The 24,700-nt window shown below is 41.0% G+C and overlaps 1 protein-coding gene across 2 annotated transcripts in view; it reads right to left on the reverse strand.

Moving 5' to 3' along the window:
- Positions 1-354: 354 nt before the first annotated feature.
- Positions 355-24,700, reverse strand: part of aimp1a (aminoacyl tRNA synthetase complex interacting multifunctional protein 1a) — a 31,427-nt gene continuing 7,081 nt past the window's right edge. For both annotated transcript variants that reach the window (XM_085409749.1, XM_085409748.1), the window contains 6 exons: positions 17,302-17,429; positions 16,540-16,653; positions 14,719-14,886; positions 6,022-6,227; positions 4,669-4,837; positions 355-642 (listed from right to left, as the gene is read on the reverse strand). In XM_085409749.1, the coding sequence (XP_085265875.1) occupies positions 476-642; positions 4,669-4,837; positions 6,022-6,227; positions 14,719-14,886; positions 16,540-16,653; positions 17,302-17,429 (952 nt within the window). In that variant the 3' untranslated portion in view covers positions 355-475. The remainder of the gene's footprint in view (positions 643-4,668; positions 4,838-6,021; positions 6,228-14,718; positions 14,887-16,539; positions 16,654-17,301; positions 17,430-24,700) is intronic.

Consider the following 24,700-nt stretch of genomic DNA (forward strand, 5'->3'; position numbering starts at 1 on the left):
CGGCAACGGTGGAGCTAATAATAGTGGACCATTAGATTAAAATGCCAGGGCTGAGATCCATTTAGGTAGCCTCTGAAAGACGATTAAGCAGCTGATATATGTTGAGGTTTTGCAGTATAACATCCCCATTTCCTTTCCAGCTCATTAAAATGCTCAAAACTAGTTGGAGTCCAGTTTGGTAGAGTTACATCCGCAAAATCAAAGCACAATCAAGCTAATGTGCCTGGGGGAAGACAAAACCTGGAGAATTAAACCATAAACACAACAATATTGATTACACTTTATAGACCATGACTGTGTCTAGTTCAGGCATTAAAAAAGAAAAGACCTGAAAGTCAAAGGACAGACTCGTAGGACTTTTCAAATCCCCTTTATTGAACATCTTCAAAGCATTTACTTCCATTTCCACCATCCATCACTGAAGATGATTGCAAAGTAAACACTGAGGGTTTTTTTCTCTAGCAGCTCTGTTAGTTTACTTGATTCCACTGTTGCTCATTGTTTGAGCTTTGCACACTCCTTTACCAGCGACTTCAAACGCAGCTCCCTTGTAGGTTGCGACGCACTGGTCGTCAGTGCGCAGGTCTGGCTGCACCTGCTCCCACACCTTCTTCTTGGGGTTTAGCTCTTTATCAGGTTCACCTGCAATCAAAAGAAAATATTAGACTTCACCTTTTATTCTCTGCTCATGTGAAGGACATTCTCCAACACTACGAGTTTATGTTTTTATTGTGATGTTCCAACTCTTTGCATTTGATTTTTAGGTATCCCTTATAACCAGATGGGTTAAAGCTGTTGCAAACTGTGACCCATCTAATCACTTCTAAACGTGATTGCTCATGTCAGCTTTAAAGGTTGATCCAAAACGGGAGAAAAATGTGTGAAGACCCACACTTTCTGTCAAAACCCATTATCCAGGAGCTTTATTGTATCCAAGTAAGAACATGTTGGCCTCTGCACTGCTTAATGAGCACATATAAAGTTGAAAACAAATGAATTTACCCTGAGGAATGATGAAGACAAATCAGAATTGGCTTAAATCTGCATCTTTTGTAAAGGCGAGCCCGAAGCAACCCTCTCCGATTGCAAAAAACTGCCTACAGGAGTCCATGGAAAAAGGGCACTTGATTCCCACGTTCTGAGAACTCAGAACACATTATGGGCTAAACTGGTATTTCCATTTTTTCAAGCCCCAGTCATCCAGGAATATAGTCTGGAAAGAGAGCATGTAACACTCTGAAATCCTTGTGACCTCCAGAAATGCTAAATAAAGATGGATAAAGATCAAATCTTTTATTTTTCCATTCGTATGCATAAACTATGTCTGAGTACATTGAGAATCTTGTGCAGAGCTTGGAGTGAGAATAAATATGAATAATAAATAATGAATAAAAGTGACTGAGTCTTAAGTTTGGTCATTATTAAAGCCAGAGAAAAAGAAGCGGTTATGCTGAGTGGCTTGTCAATCACAAGCCATTAGAAGTCAGAAAGTTACCAAATGAATCTGTGGTTTAACAGTCGGATCCAACCCTCTTTCCTCACATCTCAAAACATCAAGAAAGCTACAGCAAAAACGCTCAGCTTTAGGCCTTTAAATGGGACTTCACCAAGTTGCTGTGGTAATCCATCTTTTATACTGTCTCCTATGTGGCATTACACACCAGCTGTTACTCAAAAGATGCCAGATTGGCCCTGAAGACGGCAACGATGACACGAAAACAAAACAAAGAACTTCATAATTGTTTTTTTCAAAAGCTATTATCATTCAGCTGACACCTTTCCTGAAACATACAGAGGGTTCTGTTATTAAAGTAAGTCTACTTTTGCTAATACAAAATACAGGGTTTCTGTGGTTGCATATACAAATAATAAGCAAGCACATTTCTCTGAGATTATGAGGGTTCGTTTATGAATATAAAAACGGGCCCTGGAGACCTTGAAACCATGAAAGTGTGAGCAACTGACCAACAATATGTAATTTCATGATTTATCCAGCTAATCCTTATTTTATGTCTACCACATGAATTGTGAATGGTTTGACTTTATGTCATGTGCTATTAGAGCATCCGCTTTTTGAAAAAGGCCATTTGGTCTTGTAATTCAAAACATCTAAACCGAATTTCTCAGAATCAAAATATGAATCCAAGGGAAACAATTAGGTGAGGTTCTCATTTTATGATGCCCTTGTTTTTGATGTTGCTTGGCATTTGAGGAAGATTTATAGCCGGTACTGGCTGACTTCTGTCTGGTGTTGACTTTTTCCACTCTACACAACCATTTCGGGCTATGAGGACACAAATGTGTTTCATTTCTCAGGGCAGCAATTTCTGTTGGTTTACAACCCAAGAGTGGCAACAATCAGTTTTTGATCAGAAGCGTGAAAGAGGTTTTGATGAGCCACTTGTGTACATTCTTAAGTTCAAGCAGAAGTACTGGGTCCCATTAGTTGGGGGAAATGTTAACAATTGCCAACCATCTACCAACACCAGGAGTCGTTTGTCTTCAACTGAAACTCTGCTATAAGAGTTTTGATAGGAGGAAAATAAAGGACAGCTTTATTTTTCACCTTTGTTTCACTGTATTTTAAAAACTTCCCTGACTTTTTTAACAAAACGTTATTACAAAAAAAAAAAAAAAAAAAAAAAAAATCCCAATCCCATCTTTTCCCATTCTCCACTCCTTTTGTTTTCTCATTAACCACATTTTAGAGGATGGTTAGAACAGGACTCTTTTAATGTAGCATCCATAAAAATGTTCTGGTTAAAAAGAGGACACGATGAATAAGAACGCTTTTCAAGTGGTACAGCTGAAAGCCTGTGCGGATGCATGTGGCCTGCTGCACTTGAGGCAAGAGTTATTATAGTTCTTTATATTTTCTTTTTTCTTAATTTTATTTATTTATTTTTTTTAAAGTCTCAGATTTTTAAAAAATATTTCTTCTTTTCAATTTTGTGTCATTTTATTTCCGGAGGGTGTCTGCATGTTTCCGTTTAGTGTCAATTAAAGAAGCTCAAAACAACACAAACCCGTTTGCACTAGTCAAGCAGGCAGTAGAGTTGTGAATATGCACCAATGACTTTGCGATTTTAAACTCACCAAAGATGAAAAACTAAAGATTTTTCCTGTATATACATTTCCTTTTTAAATTTTTTTGTCAGTGTCAAGTTCTGCCCCTCCCTTCAGGACGCCAATTACAGCGCTAGAGAAAGACACCCATTCATGTTCACATCCCGTGCATGTTGCAGTATTTAGTGTCTGTTACCTCTAAGACTACGTTCACACTGCAGGCGAAAGCACATCAATTCTGACTTTTTTGACCGATCTGGGTCACTTTCGTATGTGGTACTGAGTCCGATACATATCTGATGTTTTAGAAAGTGACTGCTGTTTGAACGGTCATGTCGCATTAAATCCGGCTTTTACGTCACTGACACAAGACAGACGGCAATTATCAGCTCTGGAGAAGCACCCGAGAAGACATCGCGAACGCTTCCTGGCCATCCCGTGTAGATGTTAGTGAAACTGTTGGGAAGACAACGTTGCAGAAACGTGAACATTTTATTTGTACTGTATAATCTGCAGATTCTGACAGAAATCTGCAACTATCCTTGAAGCACCGCTCCTCTCTAAAACAGCAATAAGGATCATTATTAGGCCATATGTAAATAACAAAATAAAGCAAAATTGGGAAACGTAAAGTCCGAAACAAGTCTTTGTATTAATTGCGATCAGTCGAACAATACTGTTTGGTCTGGGTCTAAACTGAGCGCGTTGTGTGTGACGTCTTCTTTTGCGCATGCGGGCCGCTTTGAGGGTTCACTCTAGAGCGCGTTTGCTGTCACATTTTATTTGTAGTGTGAACAAGCAGACAAAAAGAATCGGATTTGATCAAAAAATCAAAATTGAGCATCAAGACCTGCAGTGTGAACGTAGCCTAATACCCTTTCTTGGACCATAGACTGAGGCTGATTATATCTCATTTCAAAAAAGTGAACTCCCAATATTGTTATTGTGAACCCCTTCATCATATTCAGCTTTGCAAATGTATTTTGTGATGGCTTTTTTTCTTCTTCTGCCGTTTCAGGTCATATATCCTGGAAAGTGTTTGGGAAACTTCAGAGGAAAGGAACCTGACTCCTACATGGTCTTGCTGATTAGTTAATAGATAGGAACTGGGGGTCGTGTGTTCTCTTCTCTAAACTCATTTATATCCTTTGGGCTTAACAAGGTAATTACCTTTTCAACTGACAATAAAAAAGATCACGTTACGCTGCTAGCAGGGAGTGTTGATTAGCCTGCCGAAGCAGCAGTCACAGGCCATTTAGCTACCACCAAACAGAAACGAGGGGTCAGCTAATGAGAGCTTTCAGTGGGGTCTAAAAACAAATTGTGATTGGTGTCTTCATAGGAATGAGTGCTCAAACCGCCATGTTGTTTCTGGCAGTGAAAGGGTTCAGCGACACCCTTCAATTCCCAAACACAGAGTCATTTTGTGGATACGAGTCTGGGAAATTTTTTCAAACTAAATGTCAGTGACTATCACTGGTAATCAGCGAGTGATCCCTGGTGCTTGCTTGTCTGGAAATAGTTTAAAGATAAAATCCTCAATTCTGATGGGTCGGCATATTCTTTTGTGCAGGTAAATTAAAGTGACGAGAGTAACCGTACCTGGAAAGCCCTGGAAAGTAACTCTGTCACCCGGCACTGCTCCGCTAGGAGGATCAAGAATTTCAACCTTATCCGGCGAGCTGGCGCACATGACCATAGCCTGGGACACTACTCCTCTCATCTTGGCTGGCTTCAGGTTGCACAGCAGGACTGCCATGCGGTTCTGCATCTGCATACAAAGAGAAAGAGGAAAAACAAATTATATCCAATTCCTTTGGTTGAAAGGAATTTGATTTGTTTGAGGACAGGACTGAGAATTTCATAATACATCAGAAACAATAATGCTAATTCCAATGCTCTAATTCGAAATGACTGCATCCAAGGCTTTATGGTCTCTTTGCCTCATTTCAATAACCAAAGGAAGCAAAAACCCAGGAGACCTCTGAGGTTTACCACGATTTAAAAGAAGACAGTTTCCCTAAAAGCTAAGAAGAAAGAAAGAAAGAAAGAAAAAAAAAAGGATTTTGATGAGATGATGCATCCCAGATCTAAGAAAATAAGACCTTTTTCTAAAAAAAATGTAGGACACCTTTTAGTAAATTCAATTCAACTTAATTTATCATAGCAGCAGTTGCCTCAATCTGCTTTACATTATAAGGTAAAGATCCTACAATAATAAGGTCTGCTATATCAATGTAAAAATAACTCATTGTGCTGTTGCATTTAGTTTTTTGATTCATGTCTCTGGAGTTTTAGAAAGCTGGAGAAAGTACAGAAATGTTATAAAACAGCATTTCCATAATAGACTGGTCAATTGTAGCTGAGCTGAGAAGAGAATCCAGAGTGTGGAGAGCTAATCCGAGCAAATAAGGAGTCAAATCTGGAGCACAGAGGCTGAATCAAACAAAGTTTAGTACGTGATTGGCTGCAAACTGAGGTGGAGCAGAGTGGACGAGAGGCTGCAGGTCCAGTGAAGTGCACACAGAAACTTTCACTGTTGTACTTTTGCAATAATAAAAAAGAGATTTTAATACATTATTTTGCTGTAGCCAGCTGTGAGTTCAATTTAAGATGCAGCCGATGAGCCCGTCAGTCTGTTTCCGTTTTTCAATACTTGCTTTTATTTTAGTGTAACTAACACCACACATTATGCAAAATTAATTTGAAAATTTTCCATCATGTTCTACTTCTAGAGTAATAAGATATTTCGACATGTCGGATTTCGTTGTTTGTCGTACCTTTGTTTATCTAATAAAATTCTAATAAACATTTTACTTTAGTATCTGTAATGAAACAAATCGAAATAATTTGTAAGCAAATAAAACCCCTTAAACTTTAACATAAATGCGTATTTTCTCTAATCTTATTTATAACAGGAAAACTTTTATCTTGTCTGAAGGAGTAATACTGTACCTGGTCCAGAGGTATGTGCTTGACCAGTCCGCTGACCACTGTTCTGGGGGCAGCCTCTCCCACATCAACCTGCTCCACATACAGACTGTCAGCGTCCGGGTGCTTCTCTGCTGTGATTATACGGCCGATACGCAGGTCCAGACGAGACACATCCACCTTGGCATCCTCTTGGCTGGGGGCAGCCTGTTTCTTCTCAGCTTTCTCTCCTGCAGAAATAATAAATAAATAAATTCACGCTAAGAGTGTACAGGAACATGGTTTAATTTAAAATTGCACATTTCAGTGCCAAAAATGCTTTTAAAAGGAAAGTCAGTCAGTAGCTACTCATCATGTATTAAAAGAAACATCTGCTGAAGAAACACATCTGTCACAGTTTTCATGGTATTATAATAAATGTGAATAATATGACAGGAAATATTTATTTAAAAGCATTGAGAATATTTTCAGCCAACTGGTGACTTCCCATGGAATCTTGCAGAAAACAAACCATAGCTGAAACAATATCACCAATGTATGTTTCCATTTCCATAGAAGGAAATGAAGTCAGACGCCACAAAGTGTGAACCATATAGATGAGGACAAAATTATTAGCCCCCCAATGAAATAACATTTCTAAACATAGCAGTTTTCTTTACAAAGCATAAATAGTTTCTATTTGCACACAAAAACAGAATAATATTAATAAAAAAAACAAAAATGACCGGTGCCGATATTATTTACCCTGCTGAAAAACAGACCCTTTTATTAAATAAATAAATAAATAAAAAATAAAATTGTATTTATATAGCACCTTTCTAGACAGAAACACAAAGTGCTGCACATAAGATGACAAGTCACAAAAAGGTAAAACAGACAATATCTATTTAGCCATAAAATAACAAACTGCTGTGCAGCGATGAACTTTAACTTTGTGATACTTAAAAATCAAGTTAAAACTGAGGGTTATCCTCCAATAACATACAGTATAAAAGACTTCAAGGGTTCAAGCTGTCATCTGATGAAACATCAAGCCAAAAACAAAAGGAATCAGTTTAGGTTTATATAGAGAAAAAGGAAAAGGCATAGAAAAAAACACCGCCTCCACACTGTGACACAACGGTGGGAATATTATGCCGTGGTGACACTTCACATGTCTGGATCTGGGAATCTTGTCAAACTGGAAGGAATCACTAAGAAAGAAGGATATGTGAAGATTTTCAAAGAAAACCTTGAGCAGTCAGCAGCACAACTATGTCTGGGTTGTAATTGGTCTTCCAACACGACAACAACCCAAAACAAATGTGGTTCCTGGTGAAGAACTACCTCCAGAAGACCAACGTGAATGGTATTAACAGGCCTGCACAAAGCCCTGGCTTGAATCTCATCGAAAAGCTGTGGGGTGAACTTAAGATCAAGGTCCGTGCCAAAGGAACATCAAATCTGGAGGAGTTTAAGAGATTCGCCAAAGAAGAATGGGCTGGCATTGCTCAGGAGACGTGTGTGACACTACAGGGAGTGCAGAATTATTAGGCAAATGAGTATCCACATCATCCTCTTCATGCATGTTGTCTTACTCCAAGCTGTATAGGCTCGAAAGCCTACTACCAATTAAGCATATTAGGTGATGTGCATCTCTGTAATGAGAAGGGGTGTGGTCTAATGACATCAACACCCTATATCAGGTGTGCATAATTATTAGGCAACGTCCTTCCCTTTGGCAAAATGGGTCAAAAGAAGGACTTGACAGGCTCAGAAAAGTCAAAAATAGTGAGATATCTTGCAGAGGGATGCAGCAGTCTCAAAATTGCAAAGCTTCTGAAGCGTGATCATCGAACAATCAAGCGTTTCATTCAAAATAGTCAACAGGGTCGCAAGAAGCGTGTGGAAAAACCAAGGCGCAAAATAACTGCCCATGAACTGAGAAAAGTCAAGCGTGCAGCTGCCAAGATGCCACTTGCCACCAGTTTGGCCATATTTCAGAGCTGCAACATCACTGGAGTGCCCAAAAGCACAAGGTGTGCAATACTCAGAGACATGGCCAAGGTAAGAAAGGCTGAAAGACGACCACCACTGAACAAGACACACAAGCTGAAACGTCAACACTGGGCCAAGAAATATCTCAAGACTGATTATTTTAAGGTTTTATGGACTGATGAAATGAGAGTGAGTCTTGATGGGCCAGATGGATGGGCCCGTGGCTGGATTGGTAAAGGGCAGAGAGCTCCAGTCCGACTCAGACGCCAGCAAGGTGGAGGTGGAGTACTGGTTTGGGCTGGTATCATCAAAGATGAGCTTGTGGGGCCTTTTCGGGTTGAGGATGGAGTCAAGCTCAACTCCCAGTCCTACTGCCAGTTTCTGGAAGACACCTTCTTCAAGCAGTGGTACAGGAAGAAGTCTGCATCCTTCAAGAAAAACATGATTTTCATGCAGGACAATGCTCCATCACACGCGTCCAAGTACTCCACAGCGTGGCTGGCAAGAAAGGGTATAAAAGAAGAAAAACTGATGACATGGCCTCCTTGTTCACCTGATCTGAACCCCATTGAGAACCTGTGGTCCATCATCAAATGTGAGATTTACAAGGAGGGAAAACAGTACACCTCTCTGAACAGTGTCTGGGAGGCTGTGGTTGCTGCTGCACGCAATGTTGATGGTGAACAGATCAAAACACTGACAGAATCCATGGGTGGCAGGCTTTTGAGTGTCCTTGCAAAGAAAGGTGGCTATATTGGTCGCTGATTTGTTTTTGTATGTCAGAAATGTATATATTTGTGAATGTGAAGATGTTATATTGGTTTCACTGGTAAAAATAAATAATTGAAATGGGTATATATTTGTTTTTTGTTAAGTTGCCTAATAATTATGCACAGTAATAGTCACCTGCACACACAGATATCCCCCTAAAATAGCTAAAACTAAAAACAAACTAAAAACTACTTCCAAAAACATTCAGCTTTGATATTAATGAGTTTTTTGGGTTCATTGAGAACATGGTTGTTGTTCAATAATAACATTATTCCTCAAAAATACAACTTGCCTAATAATTCTGCACTCCCTGTAGTTTAAAACTACAACAGACAACTGTAGGCTGAAATCATTTTGTTTCTATGTGCAAAGTAAAATAATGTAAGCATCCAAAATAAAACCAAGATGTTTGGAAAAGCTGTGTTGCAAATTCCTTTACTTCGGAAATAATTTTGGCGAGGGGATATTTTTCACATACTTGCAGGATTACAGAGGACATATTTTGACCTACTGACAATATCAATACCCAAGTTTGATTTACGAAAAGTGCCACTGAATGCTACTTTCTAGAGGTCAAGCAGCTTTCCTTCACCATGCTGTGATGAAATCATCTCAGTCTTCTATCATTCCTCAAAGGCCAAACTAGCTCTTAAGCATTGAAATTGCAACCTGCATTTAATTTAAATTCATCGCTTTTACACCATGTTATTGTTTCTCTACTGTGATGACAGGACAGTCATGTAACATTACTTAAACTCCTCCAAAGCTGCACATGAGCTTATATAGATAAGTGTTTGAATGAAGTAAAGACCAAGTCACCATTTTTATGAACAGTTCTGGATGTGAGAAAAGCCAGAAGCTCCAATGAATTTGTCAGTGTCTTTTTTTTTTTTTTTTTAAATAAATAGGACAGGGGGAATGAATGAGAGAAAGAGGGGGAGAGAAAGAAAGAAAACCAAAGGGGAGAAGAGACGGTGAGAAGGGGGAGGAAGAGAGAGAAAAAAAAAAAAGAACTCCTGGGTCACCTGTATGGAGAAAAAAAAAAAAACAAACAAAAAAAAACAAACAGAGGAGACAGCAAACAACAAAGAGCAACATAATAATAGAGAAAACAAAGCACCATCACAATAAACTAGCTAGTCATAGATATCAATATTTACTAAATAATAAACGATATTGTGCAGCACGCAAGATAGACAGCGCACAGTGTGCTTTGAGGCAGCAGCCAAGAAAGCTTTAGTCCGCGTCTGTGAATACCCATGTGTGCATACCTGTGTGGATCAGCATGCTTGCATTCCAAAGGTTTCTCCATGTAATGATCTGCTAGGGAGTGTGGGGGGGCCACAGCCCCGTCCTCCAGGGTGTGAAGCGGGTATGGAGGAGATCAAAACTCCAGACATCCAGAGGCCCCCAGAACACAAAAGACCATGGAAGACCAACAGAGGGGCAGCCGCGCCACTGTTCCAGTAAGAGCTGAGGAGAGTCCCAGATGAGGGCTCGCCCAGCAGCCGCGGAGCAGAAGTCAGGGGGAGTTGCAGTGACGCGCCCGTGAGCTCCGCCGGCCCCCAGCTGTGCCTGAGTGACCGAGCCCCAGGCCGAGAGGCCGGGGGCACCCCACCTCCAAAGGGGCCCGAGCGAGCCCCAGGCCCCAGGCCCCAGGCCCCGACAAGCGGCCGCCAAGGAGTGAGCCGGTGTGTACCCGGACGCCCACCCCCAGACACAAAGAACCACCAACACACCGACACCTGAGGGAGTCCGCCACCGGCAGGGGAAGTGGTGGTGGGTGGAGATAGGCCTCCAAACCTTGGAGGGCCTGAGGTGTCCCCAGAGAGGTGGCGTCTGATACCCAACCTGACATATAGACACAGACATACAGGCGCACACAGATACAAACATCCATTCCCACCCTCATATGCACTCACTCCACACTCAACCAACGTGGAGACAGACATAAAGAGACGCTGTACACACAATCACACTCCCCAAGCGTACTCTACAAACCGGGTCTAGGTACCCTTGCCCCTGGAGGGGGGAATTGCACCCAGACCCAGGTGGTGTTACCCTTTTCCCTGCGGTGGGGAGAGGCAGACCACCCCGACTCCGCAGCAGCAGGGAGGCCCCACACCCCAGACCGCAGTCGGACGGCCAACTCCTCCTACTAGCCCTCCCGCTCCAGCAGGCCGCAGAGAATGGGGGTGGGAGAAGACTCCAAACCTCCCTCCACCCGCTCATTGTAGTGTTGATGCATATGTGTTCTAAGGTGCAATTAAAACCCAGGAGGGCATGGAGCTACCTGCCAAGGAGCAGCAGGTAAGCGCATAGTCCCTCCTGCTAGCCCTCAATGACTAAGTGTATTTAAAATTGAGAGGTGGGCAACGACGTCAGGGGTGAGGTATACACCCTGATGGTAATTTGGACTCCGTGATTGTGCCCACCCCCAAGATCCTATATGTATGTGTAATGAGAGTGTGAATAATGTGAATGTCTAAGTTGTGGGATAAAATTGAGGCAGAGGCAGCCAGAAGGGGACGGGGGGGGGGGGGGGTAGCCTCCTCTGCACCCTGGTGACATACCCCCACTCCAAGGCCCTGCATGTGTGGGTGGTTGTGGAGGAGCGGGAAGAGGGAGGCAGCTGGAGATGGGGAGGGAAGGAAGGGAGGGGCAGGTAACCCCTCCCTGGGGCCAGCTCCCCCGCTGACCCCAGTAGGCACTCCCACCCTCCGCGACCCGCCAGGGAAGGGGGGCCCAGGCCCATCAGACCGGGGCCCAGTGCAGTAGCGCCCCCCGGCTCCGCAGAGCCCTGGACAGTCCACCAAACCCCACCACAGAGAAAACTGCACCCACCCCACCATCCACACATCTTCCAGACTACATAAGACGGTAAACGCCCAGGCTGAGATCTTCCTCCACCTCTCCTGTATCTCCCCCTCCTGCAGAGAGTTCCTGAAGAGAAGAAAGCTCCTGCAAGATGTGACCATCCCCCCTACCAGTTGAAGAGCCCCCCAGGCGGCTCGACGCACCGGCGGCACCCTGCTCCAGGGCCGGGCCCCCATGCACCCACCCGCCCACAACCCCGGCAACACACCAACCAGGACCCAAGCCCCCGAGGCCCGGCCCGGGCCCCAGCCCAGAGACGGAGCGCCCCCAGAACCTCACCCCCATCCCGGACCCACCCAGGGGCAGCCAGGTTGCCAGGTCAGTAACCCACGTCCGTCAGCACAGACCCTCCCCTAGCCCCGCTGCACGCAGCCGCGAGGAAACAGTCACCTGAGAGCCAACAGAGCCCCCAACCGGACGTGACCACTACCCCGGGTTGAGCCCCCCAAGGAAGATGCCTCCGGGGAACCCCCCGACGCCCTAAGCCTGTCCCTACCCCCTCACCAATCACAACAGTGAAGGCGGGACCGAACTATGACCCCCCCACCCCCACTAGGTGATGGAGCTGATAAAAGGGGCCCAGAGCAATTGATCTAATGTGGTGGCAGAGGCTGTGTCAAGACTAATGTAATCTAATAGATAATTTCTATATTGGTTAGAATTAAGATTATTTTTATTTTTCCAGTTCATGAGGACTGTTTTCTTGGCTATGCATAGGGCAGTGAAGATCATATGGGCTATATTCTTTTCTGAAGTGACATTATCTAAGCTGCCCAGTAGACACACTAAGGGGGAAGTTGGAATGTTACATTTCAGACACTTTGATAAGTCTTCACATATCTCGCGCCAAAACTTTTGCACTGGAGGACAGAACCAAAGAGCGTGGATGTAATTGTCTGGTGTATTGCCTTGACAGTGTGAGCAGTTGTTGGAAGATGTAAAGCCCATCTTGAACATCCGATGACCTGTATAGTGCACTCTATGAAGTATTTTGTATTGTATTAATTGCAGACTGGGATTTTTAATTAATTTAAAAGTTTTTAAGCAAATCTGAGACCAGAAGTTTTGGTCTAGGTTGACTGATAAATCTGCTTCCCACTTTGCAGTAGGAAGGGATATTGATTCATCTAATTTAGAAAGTGTTCTGTATATTTTAGATAATAATTTGGGGGATTTAAGAGTAAGAAAATGTGCCGCACTTAGTGGTGTTTGTAATTCAACTTGACTGAGGTTAAATTTCTTTTTTACTATGGATTTAATTTGTTGATATTCTAAAAACCTTGTCTTGTTGATCCCATATTGTTCAACTAGTCTGTCAAATGGAATAAATTCTGTTCCTTCTAATATATGTTCTAAGTATTTAATTCCTTTACAACTCCATTCTGGGAAATTAATCATATTATTGTTTTGTAATATGTCAGGGTTATTCCAGATAGGTGTACGTTTGCATGGGATTAATGAAGACTCCGTTATTTTTAGAAACTCCCACCATGCTGTTAGAGAAAAGCTGATGTTGATACTTTTAAAGCATTCATGTCTTTTGATGTTTGAGCTAATAAATGGTAGGTCTGAAATCTCTAGATCCTTGCATAGTGCCTGTTCAACATCTAGCCAGGGCTCAACTAAGAAGGTATGTTTTAACCATTCTGAGATGAACTGAAGCCTGTTGGCTAGGAAGTATTGGTGAAAATTAGGCAGATCTAATCCTCCTCTATCCTTGGTTCTTTGTAGCGTTTTTAAGCTAATACGCGGGGGTTTATCTTTCCAAAGGAATTTGGAAATATATGAATCCAGAGATCTGAACCAATCTTGTGATGGTTTGTTAGGGATCATCAAAAATAAGTAATTTATTTTTGGCAAGATCATCATTTTTATAGTGGCGACCCTTCCCATGAGTGATATGGGTAAAGATTTCCATCTAGTCAGATCGCCTTCTACTTTCTTTAGAAGTGGGATGTGGTTTAGTTTAGTCAGTGTCTTTTTAAATAGTAACCTCATAAACAAACCCAGAGCTGACTCTTGCCTGTGTGTATGCTGCAGCCCTCGCAATTAGGTCAAACAAGATTTCCTGAAACAAGAATAAATATTTGTTTTACTGCTAATTAATCCAGGTTTATGGCATGGATTTTCTTGTTTTGTACTGTAAACTTGTCATAAACGTAAAACAGTTTAACTTCATAATAAAGTACACAAATGATGCACATCAATGAAACATTAACATTAAATTACGCTCAAATTAGATCCAATTAGCTGTGACATTGCACAAAGACGACTTGTCATATATGTGGTTTACAAATTCCAAACAAATCAAACGTCACTGGATATTGTCCTGCGGAGCCTGAAATCCTGGATCCATTAACAGGCTGTGGCGATGAGGCAGCCATGGAACAGGTGGTAGAGTGGGTTGTCCACTAATGGGAGTGATCCCAGACCCAACTACGTAATAAAAGTCCTTTGACAAGTTGGTTTGCATCCAGTTGTACCTGACGTGTCAGTGTGTGCATGAATGGGCCAGTAGGGAACATACTGTAAAGTGCTTTGTGGAACCATTAAGGCATAAAAACAGACCACATGTGCAGATAATTCTCATTTTCACTTGATATTAGACATTTACATAGAGAAAGATGTTTGTTGGTTACCAGGTTTGCCTCGCGGCCACAAGGTCCTAGGTTCAAATCCCACCTGAGGCCTTTCTATGTGGTGTTTTTATGTTCTACCTGTGCTTGCGTGGGTTCTCGCCAGGTACTCCAGCTTCCTCCCACAGTCCAAAAACTTATGCATGGCGTAAGGTTAAATGGTGATTACAAATTGGCCATAGATTTGAATATGAGGGTGAACAATATGAGGGTCTTTTATATGATCAGTCTTTCTATGTTAGCCCTGGGATAGACTAGTGATCTGTGCAGGTGTACCTGGCTTTTCGCCCTATGACAGCTGGTATAGGTTCCAGCCCCTGAATTAGACATGTGAAAGAAAATGGATGGATGGGTGGAGGTGGGCTGCAAAGCAGCTTGCACATGTCCAGCAACTGCAGATGAGCTAAAGCAACTTAAATAGTTGAGCCAGCTTGACATCTGCTGATCTTTTTCCTTTTACCTTTTTTCTCAGGCTTCTTCTTTTTAGCCTCATCTTTAGGAGAGATGTCCTTGACGGCAGCAACAGATGGTGCTGAACCAGAAGGCGCTGGACCAGAGGGTTTAGGAGGAGTGGGCTTTGAATTGCACTCGACAGTGGTGGCACTTGATGGCATGGGAACATCAAGCACTACAGAAAGAACAGATGCAAAATATTAGTAAAATGTACATGATTAATAATTGACTCATTTTTTCTGTGGCTGATCTGAACGCACTCCATGTTTCCCAAATCCGATGTGAATGAATGAACGAACACAAAGCTGCACTGGAACAAAACAGAGAATATTCAAACTTCACATACACAACTTCTTGGTTGACCCTTTTCATGCACAGAGCTGGTTGCATCAACATAATATGATGAAATGATATAGGGGGGTGCTTTATTTACACACCCAGTGGGAGGATTGCTCTCCTGATGCAAACTGTTTTGATGGGAAAATCACAGTGTCCAAGTTGATGGAAACAAGGAAAAGGAACCATAAAGCGGGGAACAATGTCCGACAATAACTCTGTAGGAACAAGTAACCCCTCATTTCAGGCGCCTGATGTTTGAATTCCTACAAAATCCAGTGTCTATGTCTGACAAACATCAGTCTGCAGGCACACCACCGTCACCATAATGCTTTTAATTACCTTAATTCTATGTTGGGACCTGAGATCAGGACCTTTCCGGTTTACCTTGGAATTACAGGCAACAACCTCTAAAACTCTTAACATTCCCATTAAGTTTCCTCTCTAGGTTTTTTCCACATTTAAACCAATTTTCCCTTTCTCTATCAAAATATTACATAAGATACAATCCCCGAGTGAAATATCAATACCAAGAAAAAAAATGTGTGCGCGATTACCTGAAATGTAACCTTTCTAGACGCCTTGGTAATTATCTGCATATCATTCACATTTCATAATAAATTTTAGAAATCTGGTTTTCAGGCTGACATTTATTTTTCTGCAATATGCTGAGTTTCTCATTGAAATCCTTCTTCACATGAGCATTTTCAATCAATTCATCAGGATTGAACACGTTCTTCCTTTGGTCATTCCTAACCTCTTCACTGAGCTTCATTAAAGTTAGCTTGGTAGATTTTGTGTAATCTCATTGACAGAACAAAACAAACAGACAAAAGGCACTGAAAACATAACTCCGCTGCAGGCAGATATCCAAAGCTGAGGAATTTCTTTGACTTTCAATAACCTTTATATTTATCCACGTTTTGATTGAGCCATTTTCAGTCACCTTAAAGCCATCGACAAGAAACCCCAAAGCTAAACATCACAATCATATATACTGTGTGGAAAAACATTGTCTTGAGTTTATTGGAACACAATCTTTCGACTCTCCAAAACATATCCAGCTTTTTGAGCAAGGATAAATTACTTATTTCTTCCAGCCCTCTTTTATTCCTGCATCTTTTTTCTGGAAAGCATTAAATGGCCTCAGCTGTTTACCTCTCAATGTCAATATATGTCATAAGTGCAATGGCTGACACACATGTTATTCCCACAATATAACGGGGAGTTTTTGAAGCAGTATGGTTGTTTTATACCCCCCCCCCCAAAAAAAGAGCTGGTTATAATAGGCTAAGGCGAGAATGCACAAGATGTTATCATTGATAGCACAAACCAAACAAACGCTCTAATGAGCAACAACTAACATCAAATGGTCAGGCGGTGCTCACAATTGCTTCAAAAACTAGATATAAAGGATAACAACATCAATCTTTTTGAAGACAAACATTTAATCTGTGATGGAAGCCTTGCCGGGAACAAAAAGTCAACATACCTCCTCTTCTCTTTTCTTTCTCCAGCAGCTGCTTTTTAAGTTCCTCTATGTCGTTCTTTAATTTGGCATTTTCCACCATCAGTTTCTTCTCCTCTCTGACGCTGGCCTGGAGAACTGCAGTAAATTCTTGTTACTAGTCAGCACACAATTGAATGTAAAATCCCCACAAAATTAACATAGAGTTTCACAGTTTTGAGACTGTACATTTATGGCAAACCTTATAAATAAATGCAGCACCTATGAGTTAACAGAAGAGAAAAAATGTAATGCTCATTCGACGTTTCTTGTAAACATCTGCATCCACCCAAAACGTTGTTTATTTCATGAGAATAACAAAGGAGAAATGCAAAAAAGAAATGCAACATTTTATTATTTATTACAGGTTAATGGCACTGGAGTGGCATGTGCAGGGACTTTTTGCATGTAGCCAATCTAAACAAATTAGAAAATCAAACAAACTTCATTATCAACCAGTATGCAATAATTTACCACCCCAAATACTGGTATTAGCATTTAGGCATGGCAGTGCCCAATGTTTTTGTTTGCCCAGAACATCATTGTTGGAGAGGCTAAATGTGGAAATATATTTCCCTAAAAAGCTGAAACTATTTAAAAGCTTTTTTTATTTTTATTTTTTTTTATTGCAAGTACGTGTAATAAATAACGGAAAAACTGAATGTAAAACAAACATAAACATAAATCCTTACATATGTAAAGTAGCTGAGAAATTTCTTTAAACAAAAGTGTATGAGCGTATCTTACTGGCTTTCTCCTTCAGTAGCTGGACTTGTTGTTTGAGGTACTCAATGAGCTGATCGGCCTCAGCTGCCCGCTGCTCCAGCCTCAACAAAGGGTTGTGACTCATTTTGATCAATGAGCGGACTAAAAACCTAAAACAAAAACAAAACAACAAGAATACAGTCAAAAACACAAATGCAATATGACGACTTCTGGTGAATACTGAGGGCAGCCAGCATCCTGAGATTGCTGTAATTCAATATTATACATGTTAGCTCTGCAGGAAGTGATTAACAAACGGTTCTTATATTGCTCTTTTCTACTCTGAGCACTCAAAGGACTTTATAAAACTTGACTTATTCACCCCTTCACACCAATTCATACAAGCAAAATTTTCTGTGCTTTTTCTACCCAAGTGTTTTCACTTGGGTTCAGACTGCATGGACGCACTGCTGAGTAACTTAGGGTCAAGTACCTCAACCTTTTGGCTACTACACATTACTCCTTTATTTTTTAAGGGGTTGCTACAGCAGCTGGATCCTCAAATTTGACGTGGGATGCCTTTTCCTGAGTCAACCCTCCCTTTTATCCAGGCTTGGAACCAACTCTGTGAGTACACTAGCTTGAGACACCCCGAGGCTGGGTTTCTGCCTCCTTCTGGTCTAAAATCAGGGGTCTTTTGCATGTTCGGCAGATGTGTTAACCACTCCAACATTGTTCACACTATAAAAGTTAGTGGGTCAAAGTAAGAATACAGGTATATCACGGTGTACTCACAACACTGTGACTGAGCACATTTGACTCCTAAATTCCAGTTTGTTTGACAAGTGTAACTTGGCCCTGAGACGCATGTAGTGTCCTGCTAGCCATACCCATAAGGACAGGACAGCGTGCCACTACTTCCAAAAACTGCTTTAATTAGGCTGCAAAATGTCATAAAATAATGGATCTCACTGCGTTGTGCAAGTGCAATTCTCAAAAGCATAAATGTATGAAAGAGGGAAGAGTTTGCACACCTATAGTTCATTTACTCTGCTCTCAATCAGTTGATATATTTGTACACTTAACTGTTTTAAGTGCCTTGGTTTCTTTTCACACAGAAGAAACTGCAAGTAAACTCAAAGAAAACCAATTTTCCTGCATTTCTACAAACCACATAAGATTGTTCAGCCCACTTATTGACAACACTGGGACAGGGCAAAAAACTTTAATTGTATAGCACTTTTCAAAACAAATAAGCGGTTTATGGTACTTTGCTGCATCTCCCAATGGTTAATGGACTGATTCTTACATAGCACCCACACTCCAAGTGCTTTACACGACATGTCTCATTTACCCATTCAGGAACACATTCACACACATTTAAACGCCAGTGAATGCACCGTGCAAGAAAACTCTGGGCAAACTGGAGCAGCCAGAGATTGAACCATCAATCTTGCAATAAGTAAATCACCTGCTCCAACTCCTGAGTCACAGCCACCCCAAATGCAAAGCATACATAGTTATGGAAAGGCGTTTAGCTCAAGTCTGTAACATACACCTGGTAGTTGGTTTGGCTTAAGGTTGAATCACAATTTCATCTTAAATGAACCACTCTGGAGTTTGTTTGGAACTCAGCTAAGACCACTTCGCCCAAAAAGTCTGGGGATATTGCTTTGGTCCGATTGCAAATATAGAGTGCACCTTACAAAATATGAACTGCACAAAGGAGAAAAACAAACCAGAGCTCAATTTAAAGGTACTGAACAGGAGTATGTATGGAGTATGAAAACAAACAAAGATAAACTGAAGTGCAATCAGGCACAGATTAATGGCAAATATAGCACAAGCCAGTATTGGAGTGGTACAAGGGGACATTGATGCTTAGGCAGGGAGCAAATCAAAAGTGTCTAGTGTGAGTACACCCTTAAAGTAGTAGTAGTACCATGCTAAACATCAACAAAGACCTGTTTGAATTACTGGTTTGCTTTCCAGTACAACTTTACCGCAAACTACAGCTTCCAAAATGACCACAGAGTTAAGTCAACAGGTCTCAGACAGTCTCAACAAAAACAGAACATTGCAATTTCAAAGGTGGTTTGTGCCGCAGATCTTCTGCGCAGGACAAAAGGGCACTCCATTGTACTTTCTGTGTAATGTATCATAATATAATGCTGTGGCAGAGTTAGAACATGTTTATTAATAATTATAAATAATGCATAAATCTTATATAATGTGCTGATTGCCTGATAGCAATATGTCAAAAAGAACAATCACTTTCACATGTTTTCTATAAAGTACAGCGTCACTGAGTATAAACCAAGTCCTAATGTGATTTTGATGGGCTTTTTACTCTGTTGTCTAGAGTGACAGTCTTTGAGCTCTATCCACAAGGTATGCTGACCGAGAGAGAGGAACAAGTAATAAATACTTGACACGTTCCAAGCCAGACTGGATAAAATGATACTAAGCTTGTTTATGTTGCGCTTGGCAAATTACTTCTTGAGGAAAGAGGAAAAGAAGGATTTTTACAAGGCTGAGGCATGAAGAAGAAAACGTCTTACACATATTACAGGGAGGCACTGGAAAACAACAGCTGGCCCAGGATGAAAACAAAATGTTGGGGGATGAGGAAATTAGAAACACTAAAAAGCTGGAGTTGATAAAATCAAGGATCAAAGCGTTGTTTTTTTGAGAAACTGAATTGATTTAAACAGGACCAGTGGTAGAGTAATAACAAGAGCCACAAAAAGGCAGATCTCATTTGGATAACCTCTGAAAATGTATCCTGAGGCAGAGGTACCGCATGCAGCATCAAGGCGCTGGAGCGACGGATATTACACTGAAATGCGTTATCGATTTAGAAAAAAAAAACAAAAAAGAAAAAGAGTGAAGTGAGCTATTACCTGCAACGCAGTCTCACTTATCCACCTGACATAATTACAAAAGCTTCAATTCTCCTTCTGTTTCGCAAATACATGTATTTAACAAGTTACAAGCACTTCCAGCTATGTGCACTTGTATCTTATTAAAGATGCACATATTGCTTGTACACCCACTCTTAAATGAAAATATCAAAGCTATTACTGCACAGACACAGGCAGCACAGGCGGTTTGAATCACATATGTAAATCTATCATTTAACCACCATTTTTCTGTGGTATGGTGTTGGTGTGTGAGCACACCAGTATGGATACAAACGTTTCCTCTTTTCATGGTTCATTCCCACAGTTGAAATTGACTGTGGGAGGATACTTCCTTACCTGTCTGCCAACCTGAACATTGTGATTAAAAGAAGAGTGCAGTGTGGCAGCACCATCTGAAGGAACTGGAAGGCCCTACAGATTTTAGAATAAAAGACACCATGAAGATGTAAAACTCTTTAGCACCAGATGCAGCTACTGGTTATGAAGACAAATGCAATCATCTTCCTCATATTTGCCCTAAATAGTGATTTCTATGTATTTTTTTTAAACACAAAAAATCTCGGCAATAATTGTATTGTGAGAAAGTTTGAAATGAATTTTGCCCAGAAGAAGAGATCAACTGAAAGCATGGCAATACAGAAATACTAAGGCTTTCCACTATTGTCAATGCTTCAATCATTGTATATTATATCAGATTAGGGCTGCACAATTAGTCGTTAGAAAATCACGATCTCAATTCATACTTATGTGCGTTCTCATTTCCAAGTGACAACGATCTAAAAAAGAAAAAGATGACAATTGTACCGCATTTTGATCTGGGACATAAGCTGCATGAAAACAAGCGCTCACTCTTCCTGCTCAACAAATGACAAAGGCGGAGCCTTATACCACGTGATACAGAAGTCAGCTGGCATTGAAAAAACAACGGAGAGCACCTGAGAGATGAGGAAGCTGTAAAGGCCAAGAAAGTGACAGGAGAAAATCCGTCCCGGTCAACCACCCAAACATCAATAATGGGAACCTTATACAGCGCTTCCCCATACCCGTCGAACTCCCGCAGGCAAAGAAACTACGGAGGCTATCACTTATCACCTGACCAAAGATATGGCTCCCATCAACACTGTTCAAAACGAGGGATTTAGGAAAATGATCAACACCCTAGACAAACGCTACACAGTGCTGTCCTGCAACTATTTTCTATTGTTGCACTACCTGCTCTATACACGCAGTGTCGAGCAACGGTGGAGACGGAATTACAAGCAGTACAACATTTTGCGGCAACGACAAAATGTGAGACATTTATTGTTTTTATGTTTATTTATTGTTTTTATGTTCAGTCTCAACTGTTACGAAGTTAATGTGCAGTGAATAAGTGCAATAAATATTTATACTGGAAAAGAAAATCGTGAGAGAATCGTGATCTCAATTCTAATAAAAAAAAAATCGTGATTCTCATTTTATGCAAAATCGTGCAGCCCTATAGCAGATTATGCATTTTCAAATATACATTTTGTCAAAAGCTTTACACCTTATGAGATAATTAAAAAAGACTGACTGATTAACTGATTACATAAAGAAAATTAAAATTCTGTGTATTCTCTCACACTATTGGTTTTTAATCAATGCAGATCCATTGGTCCCCATTTACTAACAATGGGTACTCAAAAATCTGTACATAAATCATTCATACGAGTGTTTATGTTAATTTCATCATTCCCCTGCGTATGTGATATGAATCTATTTGGGTACAACATCAATCAGACAATACGTGTACTATGTTTACTTTCTTGGTATTATGGCAAATATGATATTGTGTTCTTGTAGTGTGCTAGTCTTTTTTTTTATATCATATTTGATGCCCAAACTTTTTCCTCACTTAAGCCACACTGAGTGCTGCAATATTCAGAAGCTCCATTATTTCAGCCTGAGTTTCTTAAATCTGACTTTTTCCCTGCCTTATAGGTGCAGGTTTCTATCTTGCAATATCATGACCAGTTTCTCCACTATACCTGGAGGCAAACAACTTTCCTTATATAGAGTAATCGAGGTGGGGCAGTATGCAGATGATATGCAGATTGCACAAACCTGTCAGTTTAGAATGAATCTCATTTACTAAAATATGCACAAATTTGATGGTTTATTCCAGAACAGCATTTTCTTTTATATTGGATGATTTTATGAAAATGTCCCTTTAAAAGAAAGATCTGAGACAGTGGGTGATGTTGAGTTGTCCCTCAGATATACTCATTTCTAATCTTTCCCTTTATAAAAAATAATAATAATGTATAGTTTATATACATTATTATTATTATTATTATTATTATTATTATTATTATTATTATTATTATTATAATAAAGGACATGCTTAGAAATATATCAATCAATCTTTATTTATAAAGCACTTTTCATACAAAAAAAAAATGTAGCACAAAGTGCTTTACATAGTTAAAAGCAGCCCACCCCACCCTCCAACTCACTCCCCACACTAACATAAATGATGTGAATACACACATATATCCCCCCCCCCCCACACACACACACACACACACACACGCGCACACTTAAAGAGTAAAAATTGGGCTGGGCTCGCATGAGCCAAGTGAGGAAACACTATAACAGGGAGCCGTCTGCACCGGGAGCCGGTCACAGACCGCAGCCTCCAGGCTGGGCACACAGCAGGAGGGAGGCCAAGGAGCCCCCCAGCCAGGCTGAGAGGACCCCCAGAGACCCAGCAGCCACAGTCGATCACAGCCCCGGTGCAGAGAGCGCCCTCTGAGGAAACACTGGAGATATGACACAATAGGATATATACAGGGTAAAATGATAAAATAAATAAGAACAGGATACAATATAAATATAAATAGAGTAAGAAGATTAAAAAATGAATAAGAATAAAATCAATAAATATTAGGTAAAGTCTAAATTAATAATAGAATAACAGGAAAGAATAAATAAGCATAAAATAAATAAACGCTAAGTAAAAGCTAAATTAAAAAGGTGGGTCTTGAGCCTGTTCTTAAAAACATGTACGTTCTCTGCGGCCCTGAGCTCCTCCGGCAGGCTGTTCCACAGACGAGGACCATACCACTGAAAAGCTGCCTCTCCGTGAGTATGTGTCCTGACTTTAGGGACAATCAAAAGGCCAGTACCAGAGGACCTCAGGGTCCGCGAGGGTTCGTATGGTAAAAGCAGATCTGAGAGATAAGAAGGCCCAAGACCATTAAGACATTTAAAAACCAATAAAAGAACTTTAAAATCGATCCTGAAACACACGGGGAGCCAATGCAGCGATTCTAAAACCGGTGTAATGTGGGCCCGCCCTCTGGTCTTCGTCAGCACACGAGCTGCCGAGTTTTGCAAAAGTTGTAAAGTTGAAATATTCTTCTTAGGAAGACCAGAGAGCAGGGCATTACAGTAATCAATGCGACTGGTAATAAAAGCATGCATCAGCATCTCCGTGTTGGCCCGAGAGAGAATAGGGCGGACTCTGGCTATATTTTTTAGATGATAAAATCCAATTTTGGTTACATGTTTAACATGTGGGATAAAACCAAGCTCAGAGTCAAAAATAACACCCAGGTTTTTCACTTGTAGCGAAGGACATAGTGAAAATGCCTGTAATTTAGACAAGAGTTTCTCTCTCTGAGCCTCGGGACCGACGATTAAAACTTCAGTTTTGTCCTGGTTAAGCTGTAAAAAGTTTTCTGCCATCCAAGATCGTATATCTAAGATACAGTTAAAAAGGGCATCCATTGGTCTGGTGTCATCAGGAGACACGGAGATGTACAGCTGCGTGTCATCAGCGTAACTGTGGAAGTTCACTCCATGCCTCCTGATGACACTGCCGAGAGGGAGCATATACAAATTAAAAAGTACAGGGCCTAAAACCGACCCTTGAGGCACACCACATGTCATTCTATGGATCTTAGAGGAGCATGTATCCATACTCACCATAAAAGTTCTGTCAGAGAGATAGGAAGTGAACCAGTTATGTACAGCACCAGAGAGGCCCACCATGTGTTTTAGTCTGTTTAAAAGAATAGCGTGGTCTACTGTATCAAAGGCTGCGCTTAGATCCAGTAGCACCAGGACTGAGAGCTTTTGGGAGTCCCAGTTACATCTAAGATCATTTAAAACCTTTAGGAGAGCCGTCTCTGTGCTGTGGTTCACCCTAAATCCAGACTGGAATATCTCCAGGATCTGTCTATCATTGAGAAAATCAGTAATCTGAGTAAAAACAAGTTTTTCTAAGATTTTACTTAAAAATGGTAAGTTGGATACAGGTCTGTAGTTATTAAAATCATTACAATCCAAATTGCTCTTCTTCAGAAGGGGCCTCACCACCGCCGTTTTAAAGGCAGCAGGGAAGACACCCAACTGAAGAGAGCAATTCATCATGTATAAAAGCTCAGCCTCAAAAAATCCATAAAGTGTTTTAAAGAGTGAAGAAGGGATTGGATCTAAAAGACATGTGGTGGGTCTCACTGTGGAGAAAACTTTCTGAAGGTTCTCAGCAT

The sequence above is a fragment of the Rhamphochromis longiceps genome, linkage group LG6 (assembly GCF_057381845.1).
Source record: "Rhamphochromis longiceps isolate RC_006_pf linkage group LG6, R_longiceps_female_GT1.1, whole genome shotgun sequence".
NCBI lineage: Eukaryota > Metazoa > Chordata > Actinopteri > Cichliformes > Cichlidae > Rhamphochromis > Rhamphochromis longiceps.